At 41.8% G+C, this 16,709-nt stretch overlaps 1 protein-coding gene across 5 annotated transcripts; it reads left to right on the top strand.

The window, feature by feature from the left end:
- The first annotated feature begins 112 nt into the window (after window positions 1-112).
- On the top strand, window positions 113-15,658 carry gigyf2 (GRB10 interacting GYF protein 2). Of its 5 annotated transcripts, none has more exons than XM_046408544.1 (29): window positions 113-257; window positions 2,524-2,575; window positions 2,769-2,925; window positions 3,053-3,148; window positions 3,385-3,493; window positions 4,588-4,693; window positions 4,842-4,882; window positions 4,984-5,019; window positions 5,187-5,363; window positions 5,904-6,115; window positions 6,222-6,369; window positions 6,833-7,078; window positions 7,198-7,370; window positions 7,683-7,839; window positions 7,960-8,126; window positions 8,816-8,910; window positions 9,225-9,353; window positions 9,506-9,636; window positions 9,758-9,858; window positions 10,529-10,669; window positions 10,783-10,941; window positions 11,040-11,291; window positions 11,373-11,495; window positions 11,649-11,885; window positions 13,040-13,242; window positions 13,363-13,514; window positions 13,621-13,814; window positions 14,563-14,704; window positions 14,811-15,658. In XM_046408544.1, exons 2-29 carry the CDS (start codon window positions 2,538-2,540, stop codon window positions 14,876-14,878), a joined length of 3,990 nt encoding a protein of 1,329 aa, XP_046264500.1. In that variant the 5' UTR covers window positions 113-257; window positions 2,524-2,537; the 3' UTR covers window positions 14,879-15,658. The 5 variants fall into 5 exon arrangements, with proteins under 5 accessions (XP_046264500.1, XP_046264503.1, XP_046264504.1 ...); XM_046408547.1 differs by having other exon boundaries at window positions 6,225-6,369; XM_046408548.1 differs by having other exon boundaries at window positions 5,187-5,288.
- Window positions 15,659-16,709: the final 1,051 nt, after the last annotated feature.

Raw genomic sequence — 16,709 nt, forward strand, 5'->3', positions numbered from 1 at the left:
AGGATATTAAAAGAGGCATAACGTTAGGTAGGCTGCTCATTAGGCAGTGCTCATGATACATACACTGGTAATACCCACCTCGTTGATTGTGAATACGTACGTAGTTGTCAGCAAATCTTTCTACGGCATACGGGTTTTATCTGTTGTCATGTGACCCATACTCAGCCATCTTGTGGAAAACGAAGAGAGAGAGAGAGAGAGCCCAGAGAGAGCCACACAACTCGCATACAAACCTTGTGCTGTCAGAACAAGCAGAGGTAAGACAGCCAAAGTTTATTACACTGGCAAAGAAAATCGTACACTTCAGTATAGTGCCATGTCAGAGAGCCATATTCTGACGAACTGGGGTGCTTGGGACTGTAGTTAAACCACCATGTTTACTTGGCCTTGCAGCACCGGGCTTCAGTGTCTCTGTGTGCTTGTCCGGGTCGCATGAAGTGCGGGACGTTTTGACAAGGAAATTTTGTTGTGGATCCTGGCTGCTGGAAGGCCGCGTGTAGCTAGTTAGCCAACCTGTTAGCATGCTAGCTACAAGTGTTGAGTATAGGGATTAACTTGTCCCAGAACAGTGTTCCATTTGTTATATGAAGTATATGACAATACGTATTGTCTTGGTGTGAACTGATTTAGTGTCAGTGTATGTGTAGCTAGGTCTTCACGCAGAACAGGTATTGCCACACTGAGATGAAACGTCGCTAGCTAGCTACTTGAGCTAGTTTGCCAACTGCAGTTAGCTAACGCGCTAGCATAACCACCGTTGGCTATCGTCTTGCTGGCTAGCGAAAAGACCACGGTGTGGCACCAGCATGTAGCAAGTCAGACTTTTAACTAGCTACAACTCTGTTGCCACCCTTCATCATAATTATAACTCTTCTCTCAACTTTTAGTCATTAGGAGATGTGTTAGCTAATGTCAGTTGCGAGTGTCCAGTCATTGCCTCAACTATCTATGCTTGTTTAACCTTAAGTTATTTGAGTTGTTAGCTTGTTACATTAGCTGACGTAACGTTAATGTTTTAAACCGAGGATGATTTCCACTTAACATTCCCAAGTGAACATAATGGCTTGTAGAGAGCATTGCAGGGCAACTTAATAATGATTCAGTAACACAGCTAACGTTAGATTCATGATCTATAATAACAAGACGGGTCGATCTGACTAACGTTAGGTAGCTGTGTGTTTCCCTGCTTTCCTGTTAGATTGGTGTTAACGTTAAACGGTGGGCTCAAAGCAGTTCACAAAGTAGTTAATATCCGGGCAACTTTGCAAGAACACAGTGGTCAGTCATTTTTTCCCGCAGACGTCAGCCGTTCCACTTTATCAACAATTCAGATCTGAAATAATCAAACTGATAACAGTTATGTTGTTGTAGATAGTTGAGCTTTGGCTCGTAAATGATTTCAAAGGAGTCGCAACGTTATGTAAACTCAGACGTTCAGTTTTTACGTCGTGTGAACGCTGTGGGAGAATTGCTACAAATATCGCAAGCTGCAGTTAAATTGCTGTAGTTACTGTTAACTACAAACTTACACGTGGCTTATCTTGGCTCCCATATGGTCCGTGGTATTGTGAGTCTACTGTCTCCGTTTGTGTCCTCTGTTTGAGGAAGCTTAATAAATCCTTGCGTTCAAGCCTACATTTAAGTGAAAGTCTTAGCAGTAGAGACAAATAAACAACTGCTTTTCTTAGGCAAAACATGATTATTTGTTTATTTATTTGTTGAAGAAAAGACACCCTCCAAGTTGTCAATTACAGGTGTCTGACATACCCTCTTTGCAGGCTGGGGGAGACTTCCTAAAATAGCTTTAGCAGATTGAAATTGTACACTGCTTGTGTGCTAGTGGGATGGACTATATATCCCGAGGAGTTGGAATACGTTAAAGTGAGTGACAAAACCTTAAGTATTTTGAATAAAACTTTGGTAAATTAATTATCTCAGTGAAACCAAACAATTGCTTAGACTTCTATGGCAACATGCTATAGTTCAGGAAATAACACGTGTAGGTATATGTTAATTTAAGATGTTTTTGGGAAGGGAATTTTAGTTACACTGATTTCAACCTATAGTGATGAATATTCCCTTCGAGGATCAATAAAGGATTATCTCATCTTATGATAATCATTCTATCTACTGAATCCTTAAAAAGCAGAAATAGGGAGCAGAGCAGGCAAGCATTTAATTGTTTTTTCATGCAGCACATATGTATTGCAATAAACTAATCCCCCAAATACAGAACAATTTTTGAAGAGGTGCAATTAATAGGGCTGTCTGTTGTGTAGTTCATGAACAAAACTAAAATCACAGCCTACTAAACTGATAGGAAATGTTTGTTAAGCTACATAACTACATATGTAGAATTTTTCTTTTCCCTGTAAGTTGGGTCAAAAAATAACTAATGCACAATGATGATGCGCTCTTTTATTTCTTTGATTTAGTTTTCAGCAGTAGTGCTGTTCTGCTGTAACAGTACTGTGATGCTGTTGTTAAATATGCTAAACATTTCCTCTCTTTTCATATTTGTAGAACTTCAAGGAAGAATGGCCGAAACCCAGACGCTTAACTTTGGACCAGAATGGTAAATGAAGTGACACAAGTTCACTATAAGCCTGATTATTTGCAGGCTGTGAAACTCGTCTGTTTTTCTTGACACCAGGGCCCCAGTGTGGCTTTTGCTACACATGTTCAGACATGCCAGTTGCCACTTTGGCTGTAGTGTTGTCCCCCTTCCTCTGTCCCTTCTGTTTTTATTACTCTTTGTCCCTCTGCAGGCTCCGTGCCCTGTCTGGAGGTGGTGGCAGCGGTGGTGGTGGAAGTGGCTGTGCAGTTGCCTCTCCACCCCTCTCACCTGCGTTGCCAAAGTATAAACTTGCAGACTATCGCTATGGGAGAGAAGAAATGTTAGCACTTTATGTAAAGGATAACAAGGTTGGTAGGCCTGTATTGCTTGGATCTAAGCTATTGATTAGAGATTAGATTTAGAGCTCCCTTACTTTGTGATTTCTTCAATTCCTCTTAACAGTGAAGCTTCTGATTGTTTATCTCTGACCTCCAGATCCCTATAGACCTACACGATAAGGAGTTCCTGCCCATATTGCAAGAGGAGCCCTTGCCACCTCTGGCACTCGTGTCTTTTACAGAAGAGGAACAGGTAGGCATACTTGTCATAATATCAGATTTCTATGTTGGTGAGAAACAGTAAGACCAGAAACAAACAAACCTATCAATTAGACCAAATTACATGGCATAAATTTTTTTATTGTAATTTCTTGGATCTTACAGTACATTTGCCAATTGGGCTACCACATAACAGAGCAAATGAAAAGAAGAAAGCTGAGAACCTGCTGTTCATTCCTGTTTCTCCTCTCCCTCTTTGTGTATTTGCAGAGAAATTTTTCCATGTCTGTAAACAGTGCAGCTGTACTTCGGCTGACAGGGCGAGGAGGTGGGCCGATAGCAGGGGCAGCAAGAGGCCGAAGTACCTCAAGGGGTAGAGGTAAGAAATGAACTAAGGTCATACATGATTGTGTCATGTTTCCTTTCTTATTTCAAAGATTAGTAGCTACAGGTGACATGGAAGCAGAATGGTAGAATTAAATTTAGCTATTATCTCTATGCAGTTTCAGAGGTCTTAGCAACTTCGTATGCAGAGTTAAGATACCTTTTGAAGTATCTCACTAACTCGGCCACAGCTTGAGACAAGGGATGTAATATTAGCACTCAGTATGTGCTGTGCTTACTCAGCAGACTTTTTCCTCCAGCTGTTTGAACTCGTAATTGACGTGCCTCAAAATTTGAACACCCTGTTTGAAATCGGAGTGGTATTCACATGCACGTATTCAGACACCTATACACATCCTCCGCTCAGTTAAAGCTGCATACTCTTTAATTTCCCTTGGGATCAATAAAGTATCTGTTTATCTTCTATCTATCTACTGCATTTTCAGTGCTGTTTACAATCACTGTTGGCAAGTGCGACAAGTATTGTAATAATATAATATGTAATATAATTCACACAATCAGCAGAGCATCTGGATGGCAAATCACTATAGTGGTACGTTTATGTAATGAAGTTTGCAAATCCTAACCCTACAAGATGTAGCTATTGTTATAAAATAACACTACTGAATGTTGTTTGACAGACTGTAAAAACATGAGAAACACACTACAAGCTAATTACATTGTCACTGTTTAAAGATATGGCATATGAATCATAGAAAGATGAAAAGAATTTACAAACCACAATAACTGGTTTATTATCCATCTTTTGGATGAAAACAGGAAGAGGAAGACAAAGTACAGCATTATGATTCAGCAGATTCGTGTAATGGTTAATGTTGAAAAAATGTTAAAATTCATCCAGTTTATTTACCTGAACACTTGCAATTAATAACTGTAAAAAGATGGGTATAAAATATCTAAGCAGCTGTTATGGAAAACTTCGAGTGTTTTGTGCAACCCTCTGCCAATGTTTGAACCACATTTGCTCTTTGATCAAAATATTACATATCCTACCTAGTGATTCACTCTTGCACATAGTCATTAGCAGTTAGATCTCTTTAGGTCATAGCAACCTGTGATTGTTTGCAGGCCGGGGAAGAGGAGATGGAGGGTTTTACCAAAGAAGTTTTGATGATGTGGAAGGTTTTGGTCGTGGAGGGAGGGAGATGCACCGCTCCCAAAGCTGGGAGGAAAGGTACTAAAATTTGTGGTGTCAAGTGAAGTTGTAAAAATCTGCACTCTTCATTCAACCATGTGCACATCTTCAATGAGCTTTTGCTATACAGCAACTAAACATATTTTGCTATGACTTTGCATAATGTGTGGCTTTGTTTTCTCACCAGGGGAGATAGGAGGTTTGAAAAGCCAGGTCGAAAAGACCCAGGTTGGTGTTAAATTTTGTTGCTCCAAAAAACAAAATCAATACATGGTGTACTCATTGACAAATACGCTGGCTTATGTACTTGTTGTTTTCTGTCAACCTAGTAGATGCTGCTCCAGGACATTTTCAGATGAATCACAGTAAGTTTGCCTTTTTTTTTCTTAACAAGTATAATAACTGACCTCTGAGAAATTAAGATTTCTTTAGTATTAAGTGAGTTTGCTAATCTGGCTTCATCAGCTGTCAGTGCAAATGATGATGGCTTCACCTGTAACCATCACCCTACCCTCTCCTTCATACATTGCAGTCCGAGGCAACTATGAGGATGGTGGAACAGTCCTTCAGAGGAAGCATGAGTTCACGCGTGCAGAAAGTGAGAACTGGCGTTCTTCTCGTGATGAACAGAACGGTGAGGATGATGAGGGGGGCTGGCGTCTAGCAGGCTCTCGACGGGACGGTGACCGGTGGTGCCCCCCGAGCCCAGGTGGGCACCGCTCTGACCACATTACCAATATGTTTATCTTTGATAAATGTACTTGTGGTTTTCTGCTAGGTATGTTGTATAGCTTCAGAATGGTTGGATGATAGAATTTCAGAATAAGGTACATTTATGTGTCAACAGCACGTAAACTGTTGTGTGATTTGTTATTGCATTTTAGCTCAAAGGAAAGTACTGTACAACCTGCTTCAGTAATGGGTTATCCTTCAGTTCCCCCTTTTCTTTCTGTATAGTAGCTGGTTTGTTCCCTTGTCTTTCAGAGTGATATCACTTACGAAAGGTACCATGTAAGAGGGACTATTCAGTGGTGTACTGATGTCTTTCTTCTCTCTCTTGACTCCCCTGTGCTTTAGAACAGCACATCATAATACACCCACTCAAAAATGATCCTGTTACTGTATGTGGATGCCCTTTGTTTGGTGGCACTGGTGCCCAAAAAGTTTCCTGTCCATCTTGATGCTGCTAAGGTACATCATGAGACTGAGACTGGTTTTACAAAGCTAACCATCTTCCCTGTTTCCCCAGATGGGCCTCGGTCAGCAGGGTGGCGGGAACACCCAGATCAGCGTCGCCGTTTCCCATTCGATGCAAGAGAAGACGAGCGTGGCTACAGGAGGCCACGGTCAGGCAGTGGCAGCCTGGAAGACGAGAGAGACAGCCTGCCAGAATGGTGCCTGGAGGACGCAGACGAGGAGGCAGGCACCTTCGACTCATCAGGGGCTTTTCTCTCACTCAAGGTAAGAGAGGAGTTTTTTGTAAATCGATGAGTTACACTCACTTTCACATTGATTTGCCATTTATTTATGTGTGTTACTGTAAATGCATTCTTTGTTGTGTGTTCAGAAGGCTTCCAAGGAGCCGATCCTGGAGGAGGCAGAGCTCGAATTCAAACCCTTGGATGAATGTGAGGAGGGCCTGGAGGAAGAGGACAGTCAGCCCAAGGAGACCAAAGAAACAGAAACAGAGGCCAAGAAAGAGGCTGAACGAAAAGGTCAGTCATTTCCAGAGTTTGAGCACTGATTTTTCTTTGATGCATTTTTGTTATCTTTTAATGTCAGACAGGCATGGGTATGAAGTGAAATGGGCTTCTGTGCTCTTAAGATTCCATCTTAAAAATATTTCCACCTTGTCTGTCTACCTTATCCTATTTCAATATTGTGGTCAGAACTTTGATTTAATGTACAGAAACGCCCCACTGAAGCTGTTATAGTGTCCAGCTCAGAAACATCTAAGGCCTTGAGCGTTTCAATTATTAGTTGGAGGTGATAAATACTTGTGCCTAATGCAGAGTCATTTGAAGTGAGGAATAAATGCAGATTGTGCCCTCTCACACTGACGACAAAAGCCAGATGTTAGTCTGTCCAGTATGAAAGGGATGGTGACTTAAATCATTCTGTTGCTTCAATCATAGTTATGTTGATGGTAATCGGATCTCATGTTTGTTTGTTTTTTAGAGCTGGCAAGAGCTTCAGAAGAGGCTCCACCTGTTGCTTCACCTGTTGCTCTCCCAGTCTCAGAGCCGCAGGCTCCTGCCCAGTCTCTGTCCCACAGTCAGCCCAGTAGAACAGAAGAGTCTGAGAGGCCAGCTGAACGACAGCCGCCCCTGGAACTTCCACCAGAACCCTGCAAAGTCCCTCTACATGTCCCCATGTCTAACAGCATGTCCCTACCCATGACCCACATTTCTACCACTCTTGCAGGTAGGATTTGGGTCTTCAGTTTCACTAATTTTACACTAAATAGGACATTTTAGCCAGTTGGTTCCACCCTCTTGGAGAGCCACCTAATATCCGCTTTTTCCTCTTGCTGTTCTATGCAGAAGTATCTGCTCCATCGTCCACTGTGCAGCTACCGCAGCAAAAGCCAATGGAAGTTCCTGTGGCGATGAACAATCCTTTGCCCTTCCCTTCAAGTATACTGGCACCTATTAGCAGGCCCACCACTGTGCCACAGGACACAGATGAAGATGAGGGACTGAAACACTTCGAGCAGGTAAGATAATATGCTTTTAACTTGAAATTTGCCACGAGGTGGTAATGCTGTCCTCAGCTACAGTTCCAATAATACTGCAATTGTGAATATTACGAAACCAGAGATCTGACTAAGCCTCAAATCAACCCTTTGTAAATAATAATAGTTCTTGTCCCACACAAGACAATAAAACAGTTGTGACACAATTTCTGTCCAATAAAATCCCAACAACCAGTTGGTTCACTGATCAGCCCTGGTATGTTGTGTAATATTTTAACAGGAATACGCCTAATGTAATATCTTTTTAAAGTTCTCTGTGTCTTTGCTCCCCAGGAGGCAGAAAAGATGGTCGCATATCTACAGGATGGTGTGGTGGATGATGACAGGCTTACAGCAAAGACTTCAGAGAAGCCCAAACCTGCAGGCCTGCCACTCACCCACGAGGCTGCTCTCAAGTGGTTCTACAAAGACCCCCAAGGGGAGATACAGGGTGAGCTTTGAAGAAGTTTATATGCTCAAGATGTGAATGAAATACTGTACATTTGTTTTCAAAACTGACCTAGTATTGCCCCTGTAGTATTGCCCCTGAATCTCCTTTGTTCTGTCTCAGGTCCATTCAGTAACCAAGAGATGACTGAGTGGTTCCAGGCAGGTTACTTCACAATGTCTCTTTTGGTCAAAAGAGGATGTGACGAAGTATTTCAACCACTTGGAGAGATCATGAAGATATGGGGGAGGGTACCGTTCACTCCAGGCCCTGCACCTCCACCTCTACAGGTGTGTTTGCTAAATGTGGACTGTTATAGTACTACTGTCCAAAGGTTGGCTTTGTAATCAGCTCTCGCTGCCACTACTAGCCATGGCCTGTAGGTGGTGTGGTAGTCCACTCTATTTTTCAGCGAGAAGTGTCAGAGGAATCCTTCATGTATCAGTTATTAAGTGTTTCAGGAACCTTCTCTCTGACCTCATGGATTTTGGAGATATTTCATAGGGCAAATTAGATTTTTTTTCTTTTCCTTTCCCTGCAGATCATGATAGTCAAATGAAAAATCAAATCAAATCAAATGAAAATGTTATTTTCTGTCTTGATGTGAAAGTGTGATGAGGCTTTCTGTTGGTCCCTGCATATTTTATGAATCTGGACGCTCATGGATGCAGACTGTAATTTGACCAGTGCACATAGAAAAGAAAATAAATCTTTACTGATTTATCTGTTCAGTACAAATGGAAAAAGCATAAAATAGTCAAATGCAGAATTGAATCTGATATGTAGCAGTAACCTCAGTAGCAATAGCTGCTGTGGTTGAATGTGAAAAGTATATATTAGTTTTTGCATCACTGAATGCTGCTCAGTGTTTTTTGCCCAGAAGTCCTTTTCTTTTCTTTTCTTTGACATCATATGTTTGTAGCTACCTTTTGCTGATTTGATTGCTGTCATTATTCTTCTGTCTTTTTATGAAATGCAGGGGGATGGTGATCAAGAGAGATTGAAGAGGCAGCAAGAGCTTACTGCTCTCAACCTCTACCAGTTACAGCAGCTCCAATATCAATACCTCCTGAGGTACACCCAACTCAGACCTCACATTTTCCTTTATTTACAGATGTAGCATGATTGCTCGTGTGTATTGATTTAAAGAAAATTCACACATTTGCTAAATACTGCACTTTGTGGATATAGTACAGCAATAGTAGTACTACAGAGTTGGATCAAGTCCTCAAAATTAAAAATAAAATTGTAAAAAATAAATTAATGTATACAGGAAGTAAACATCTAACATTATTGTACATAATTCATCAACTGTTACTCATTCAAATATCAACATTTTTTCTTATTTTTTTCCTAATTTCTCCATTCATTTGCTTTTCACTCTTCAGGCAGCAGTATGCTCAGGCCTTGGCCCAGCAGAAAGCTGCAGCTCTTAGCTCGGCTCCGCTTCAGCAGCAGCAGCAACACCAACAGCAGATCAACCTGCTTCTACAGCAATACCAGGCACTCAAGATAAGGTTGATAACTCACACAATACAGCGTCATGTCTCCGTACCTCCTAAACATATTTATACCTGTGCTTCGGTATTTGGACGGCTTACTTTGCATTGAAATTAAGGGACAATATCATTGACATATTTTGTTTTGGGTTTTTTTTATGTTTTTGTAGAGCGTCTGAGAGCCTCCTACCTCCTGTTACCCGGTCCCTGTCTGTACCAGATTCTGGTTCTGTGTGGGAAATACAGAACCCGTCCTCTCAGGCTTCCTGCACACCAAACCTCCAACAAGCTGCTCCAAGCAGTGAGTCTCACATTAAATGTTCTGGAGAGCTGGCTTCTTTTTGAATCACACAAGAGCAAAAGAAAAAGTCTATATCACATTAGAACTGGTGTGATGCGTCATATTATATTGCTTCCAACAGCGTGGGATGGCAGCAGCGTGTGGGATTTACCTATAGACTCGATGGCACAGGCTCCAACCATTGAGCAGATGCAACAGTTCGAGAAGTCAAAGTCTGCAAAGGTAAACTGGATTTCTCCTTACTTTTCTGTTTTTGTAGTCAGTGTAAAATGGTCTTAAAAAGTCACAGTTAGTGTCAAATTCTCATCTAAAGTCAAGGCCTCAAGTAGTCTTGAACACAGGAGCTTCTTATGTCATCTTATGCTTTCGAGGGCTAAAAATTTAGTCTGCTCTTGTACCACTGAGTAGGTTTAAACAGGATTTGTCAGTCCATTGTATCCCCAGCTGATATTCTATGATCCAGTCCCAACAGTGTTTACCATAGACTAACCCGTTTCTGTGCTGACATTTTAAGAGTTGTTGCTCAGAGGATTTTTTTTCTCTTTCAGCCCCTTCAGTTATCAGTCTGGCAGAACCCTTGTACAGCTTTTTGTCCTCCATGTACAAAACTTACGTTTTGTTTTCTTATTTTGGAAAAACTTCATACAAATGTACTTAATCAGTAAGATATCTGTCTGTCTATCTATTCATCCATTTAAACATTTATTTGTAAAGAGGACAGTCTACAACCAAAAAAAAAGACCATTTAAAAATACAGAGTGGTCCTTATAGTCATCTGAGTGTATCAAATCAAGCTTTTGAACAGTAGTGCGTGATTAGTCAGAAACATGCTCTACTCTGACATCTCTGCAGATAATACCATTAGTCCATTTTTTATTGTCTCATCTGATAGTTGGAACTAGAGAGGCGAGAGGCAGAAATGAGAGCCAAAAGGGAGGAAGAAGAGAGAAAACGGTTGGAGGAGGCCCTGAGGGCTCGACAGGAGGAGGAACGCAAACGTTTAGAAGAGGAAGAGTTGGCACGGCAAAAACAGGTAGAGCATCTGAACAATGTCTGTCCAAAGCACTTAAAGCCATTGAGATGCTGTTTCATTGTAGGGACTTTTCTCTGATCGTGCCACAACTGACCCAGTGTTGTAAATCTTAGGAGGAGGCATTAAGACGGCAGCGAGAGCAAGAAGAGGCACAGCGTAGGCAAAAAGAGGAAGAGGAGAGACTAGCACAAGAGGAAGCTCTTCGTAGATTGGAAGAGAGGCGGAGGGAAGAAGAGGAGAGAAAGAAACGGGAAGAGTTCCTCCGCAAACAGGTAAGCTAACAACAACATATATTTTACCTACTTTCTTGACTTGTGAAATGTCTCCCTAAATTCCAGTGTTTTTGTTTGTTTTTTTCCTACCTCACCAGGAAGAGGAGCGCAGAAAGCAGGAGGAACTTGAAGTTTTAAGGAGGCGTGAGGAGGAGAAGCGAGCAGAGGAAGAGGCAGCAGCAGCTGCTGCAGCTGCAGCTGCTCTGGCCCAACAGCAGGAGGAGGAGCAGAGGAGGAGAGAGCAGGAGGCCCAGCGACAGCAGGAGCTGCAGCGACAGAGGCAGCAGCAACAAGAGGCCCTCAGGAGACTTCAACAACAACAGCAGCAGCAGCAACTTGCACAAATGAAGGTAAGGGCAGAGGGGATTAGTAAAAAATAAAAGGTACAAAAATGTCTTTCAAGTTGACAAACGACGTGTCCTGCTCCTCAGCTCCCATCCTCTTCGAAGTGGGGCCAGCAGTCGGCAAACGCGATAAACCAGACTCAGAACACCCTGTCACTGGCTGAAATCCAGAAACTGGAAGAGGAGAGAGAACGACAGGCGCGGGAAGAGGTAAGGATTTCGGGCTGTTTGTGTTTTGTGGCTCTGTCAGCAGCAGTGTTTCAGTGCATTTCTTGAGTCGAGTCTTAACCAATTCTTGTCATTTAGCCAAATGTCGTTTTTATGCACATTAATGTCATCCGTTTCCACCCCCCACCTCCAAAGCATCGACGTCAGCAACAAGAGCTCCTGAAGCTACAACAACAGCAGGCCTTGCAACTGGCTCAGCAGCCCCAGGCTAAGTTGTCTGGTTGGGGTAGTGTGGCCAAACAGCCAGCTATTACCAAGTCTTTGCTAGAGATTCAAAGGGAAGAAGCCCAGCAGATGAAACAGCGGAAGGAGCAGCAGCAGCCACAGCAACACCCCACTGTCACCCAACAGATTCGCACTCAAGCCAGAACTGTACGTGACCTTTATCATACCACGTCTTATTTGCTAAAAGAGCTGCAGAGCTGGTTGTTGATCTTTATGGATTCAGCACAACAGCAACAGTTTAACACGAGAAATTCAATGTTAATATCCTAAATATTGCAAAATCCAGTTTTTATTTCATTTGGATGTGAAAACTCAGTCACTCTGAGCAGTTTAAGCTTAAGCTTAAGAATCGTTGCTTGAAGATATTTCCAGTTCTGAACAGTTTCACTTCACAAATCTTTCAGAAATTTAAAAGTCCATAAGGCCATGTTGTTTTTCGCATCAGCTCAGTATTTGTTGTCATTATTCTTCCAGTAACTTTTTAAGCACAAATTCAAAACATTCCCCTGTTCCTGCTTTTCGGTTCTGAGTATTTTATCTTTTCCTGTGCATTATGTGATAGAAAACTGAAAACCTGTGTTTGTTTTGTCTAACAAGCAGTTCAAAACCCAAATTGAAGACATGGGTATTTCTCACATTTTGGGTCCTATATCCATGTAGTGTTTTTTTGAGAGAGGTAAAAAAAAAAAAGAAAGAAAAATACTAAACCTTGATTTAGATTGACATTAGCTCTGTAGCTAACTTAACTCTATGTGAACAGAGCATCGACTACAAGCTTATAGATTTTAGAGAAATGAAAGCACAACACTCCTCAGCACCATCCAGTGTCTGGCTGATGTGCTCCCACAAATAAAGTTTGCTGTCTCTGTTACGATAGTTTCAGGATAAACAGGTACGGCCCAGAACAATCTTCCCCCTTTTTCTTGATTACCAGGGTGGCGGATCCTGCACCATCTAATATGTGAAGAGTGACAGTGATGACTCCAGCACCTTTCTGAAAAGTTCATATATTTTCACATTGAAACACTCTTGTAGCGGCTCCACAAAAGGCAGAGAAATCTGATAAAACATGCCTGGCACTGTGCTTTTTCCCCAGGCAGCCACATGCTGCCACATATGCCATGTCATTGGGAACAACTGAACAACAACGCTGTTGCTCAGAAAAATTCGTTATGTGGACACGTCCCTGAGTAACTGAGGAGTCGAAAAATATATTTGGCAGATTAATCAGTAATGGAACTGAGATTTCCAGCCCTAGAAACTAGTGTTATGTCAATAACAGTGTCTCACTCTTGTCACAGACATCTCTGAGTAACTCAGTGTGGGGGTCTTTGAACACCAGCTCCTGCACTAACTGGGGCTCAGACTCCAGCAGTATCTGGGGTGACACCCACAACTCTAACATGGGCTTCTGGGATGAGGCTGTGAAAGAGGCTGTCCAACAACCTCCCCAACCCAGGAAAAGCAGCACGCAGAAGAACAACAAAGGCAACGCAAACCTCAGGTATTTGAGATTGCCAAAATATGTCACAATCTCTTATTACTTATTATAAGTATATGAGCAATACACAAAGCTTAATGACTTCTCTTTATCTTCCTCCTGCACTTGTATGTATTTATAAAGTAACTCTTTGAGTGGGCGGGCCAATAAGAAGGTAGAAGAGGAGGAGAAGCTGCTGAAGTTGTTTCAGGGGGTCAGTAAGAGCCAGCAGGACACCTTCATGCAGTGGTGTGAGCAAACACTGCACACCCTCAACACAGCCAACAATCTGGATGGTAAGACTTTAAAAATATATTTTGCAGAGCTAGTGCACCCACAACTATTGATGGACAATTTCTGGAAGCCAAACTTAGAAATATTCTCCATCTGTCTCCCTGCCAGTTCCCACATTTGCATCCTTCCTGAAAGAAGTGGACTCTCCATACGAGGTGCATGACTATGTCAGGGCCTATCTGGGGGACACGCCAGAGGCCAAGGACTTTGCCAAGCAGTTCCTGGAACGTCGTGCCAAACAGAACGCTAACCAACAGAAACAGGCACCGCAGAACCAACAGCAAGCCCACAAGCAGCAGCAGGTGAGCGAGACTCAAGTGGTACAAGTGAGCTGAAGTCTGAGGATATGGGTACCAGTGATTTTAATTTTGGTCAAAAGCCATTGTCTGTCTGCCTTAATATTTCTGGGTGTGCCAGATCTGTGTTGCAACAAGAGGCAACATCTATGTCGATATGCTCTATGTATCAGGTATTATGATTCACCTAACTATATCACGGTAAATATTGAAACTGCAGTATGTAAATCTTCCATATTTTTATGGAAGATTGACTTGATGCGGCTACTTTTGAACTAAACACCATTTGATTGATATTCAGCGAAGTGCGCTAAAAAAGTATGAGTTATCATTTCATAAATTCATGTGAAATCAGTCAAAACAGATGTCATTGTATTTTACCCTTTCATTTATTGGCTGAAATTGAAAACTGAAATTGGCACTTCATCTCAATCTGGTACTGTGTTTTGTCATCAGGTTACATGGAAATCATGTAAACTGTGAAATTACGGTAAACTGTACGGTACTCTCCACATAGATTTGAATAATGAAGATTTCAACTTAGTCTTTGTGCTGCTTTGAAAAAGCAGACTAGTCACCATCCTCATTGTTTGATAATGACTGATAGTCACTGTTGGTAATGAAATCAGGATTTACTGGGTTCACATCAGGTGGCAACATTTTGACTGTTCTGACATCATGGACCAGAATAACTTTTTATTTATTTTTGAACGCTTGAATCATTCTTTTAAATCCACATTTCTCACTTTCCCAGGATTCTGTATGGGGTGGAACAGGATCTTCATCGCTCTACCAGTCCAACCATACGAGTGGCCAGCAGCAGCGCTTCGAGACCGTCACCTCAGGGAAGAAGAAAAAGAAGCAGAAGATGGTCCGTGCTGACCCCAGCCTTCTAGGTGAGAATAACATCCAGCTTCTAAATCTGAAAAACCTACAACGATGTGTCACTGTTTTTAATGTTTCATCTGCTAAAATTTGCTGTTTCCTTTATTCATTTGTCAGGTTTTTCTGTGAATGCGTCATCTGAGAGATTGAATATGGGAGAGATTGAGACTTTGGAGGACTTTTGAGGGACTGCAGCCAAGCGAAACCCCACTGACTGTATCCGATTTGAACAGCAGCTGTGTTACCCGAACCCCTGTCACGGCCCCTCGACTGCTCTCACAACTTTCAACTTTATATTCAGTTTACCCGTTTATCAGAGATACTCTGGTATCCCCCCTCCTCCCCATGAACGCCTAATTGTGAACAAAGGGTGACCTCCGAGCTCCGAGACAGACCGTGTTTTTTCTGTTGCTTACGGACCTATAATCTGATGAAAACCCTCCAGAGAAACGGACTGGAGCTAACTGGCCAGTGAAACAACCGACCAGCCCAGAGAGTTTCCGAAGGGGTGTTGATGTCTGTTCAGCATCAGCTGCTCGACCCCAACTTATGTGCTGTTGTAGAAATTCAACACAGTATGAAATTTGGCCTCCATTGTATGGGATTATTTTAAGTGTGGATATCGCGGTGGGTGGTTGGGGTATTATGGGAAAGGTTTTTGTTTTATTTATTGAAAATTCCCCCCCCCTCAAACTTTAATCCTCCCCCTTCTCTTTTCCCTCCGTTTTCTGCTGGGTGTTCATGGATAATGATGGCAAAGTAGAGCCCAAGGATTCGTGCCCACTTATGTCCTGTTTTAAGGACATGTTCAAAAGTTCCAAGTAGTTATCTATTTCTTGTAAAATACTAGGCTGTTTAAAGAATAAACTTTCAATTCTGCATCTGTATTATAATATATGAAAATGATCTGCTGGAGTCATACTTTTTTTATTGCAGTATGAAATAATAAAACAGTCTGAATTGTGGGCTGTTCACACCTGTGTCTGAGCTGTTCAGAAAACCCACAAACGTGCAGAATCCATTTGATTCACATGCATTCACCCGATCACGCTACAGTGAATCACATTTTACAGACCTTTAAATGAATGAATGATCATTGCCAGGTGTTGAAGTCAACATGAGAGTGAAGCCTGCTATCAGCAGTCACGGTGTTAATGAAATGAAGAACATTTTAAATCCCTCCCAGCTGAGAATTATGAAATAGAAAATGAGTAATCGTTTCACATGCTTTTTTTCAACCGGTAATGTGGTGCATGTATCCTGCTGACTGTTCTTATTTTTCAGATTTATAGTTTCTGACAAACAGACACAATGCTTTTTCATCATAATTTGGCAACGAACCGTTATGCTTTGACAAAATTTAGTTTCCCTCAGAAAACACAACTAAGTAGGAGCAAAAGCTTATCATCTCGCTGCTCAGTTGTGGTGTGTATTTGATTGAATTAGTCATGGCTATGAAAAGCAGAAATGAAACCCACCAATTCAGTCTAATGAAAAGCAACACCTTATTTCTAAGCACACAACCCTCACGCAAACCCAGATGGTCACGGGACTGAAGGTGCTGGACGAGCTCTGCTGGTATTGAAAGGTGTTAAAACCTCTCAAAAGAAACTTGTATGGACTAAATGTTCTGACATGTTGCTCAGGCAAAGTACTCCTTAGCAATGCACCAAGCCCTTATTTTCTTAGGCTGGCTATGATTAAGATAATGCAACTCTCTTGACTTGATCCTCAACAAAATATCAAAATATTGTTAAGGTTTTCCCTTACGGTTTGGGGTATTTTATTTGAACTACATTGTGCTCTTTGCTCATCTGCTTTTTCTTGAGAGCTGTAGTAACTACTTTGTGGAAAAAAACTTCTTTCACTGATTTGAGTCGCACTTGAAAGAAGTTGATTTCTGTTTTCTGTTCACCTGATATTGGACTGAGCTGTCAGCAGTCAGTTTTGTGGCATGTGCTGTTTGAAAAGCCCAGGCAACTTTTCTGTGACTCAGATGGTGGTTTGTATCACATG

This window comes from Scatophagus argus, chromosome 13, assembly GCF_020382885.2.
Source record: "Scatophagus argus isolate fScaArg1 chromosome 13, fScaArg1.pri, whole genome shotgun sequence".
NCBI lineage: Eukaryota > Metazoa > Chordata > Actinopteri > Scatophagidae > Scatophagus > Scatophagus argus.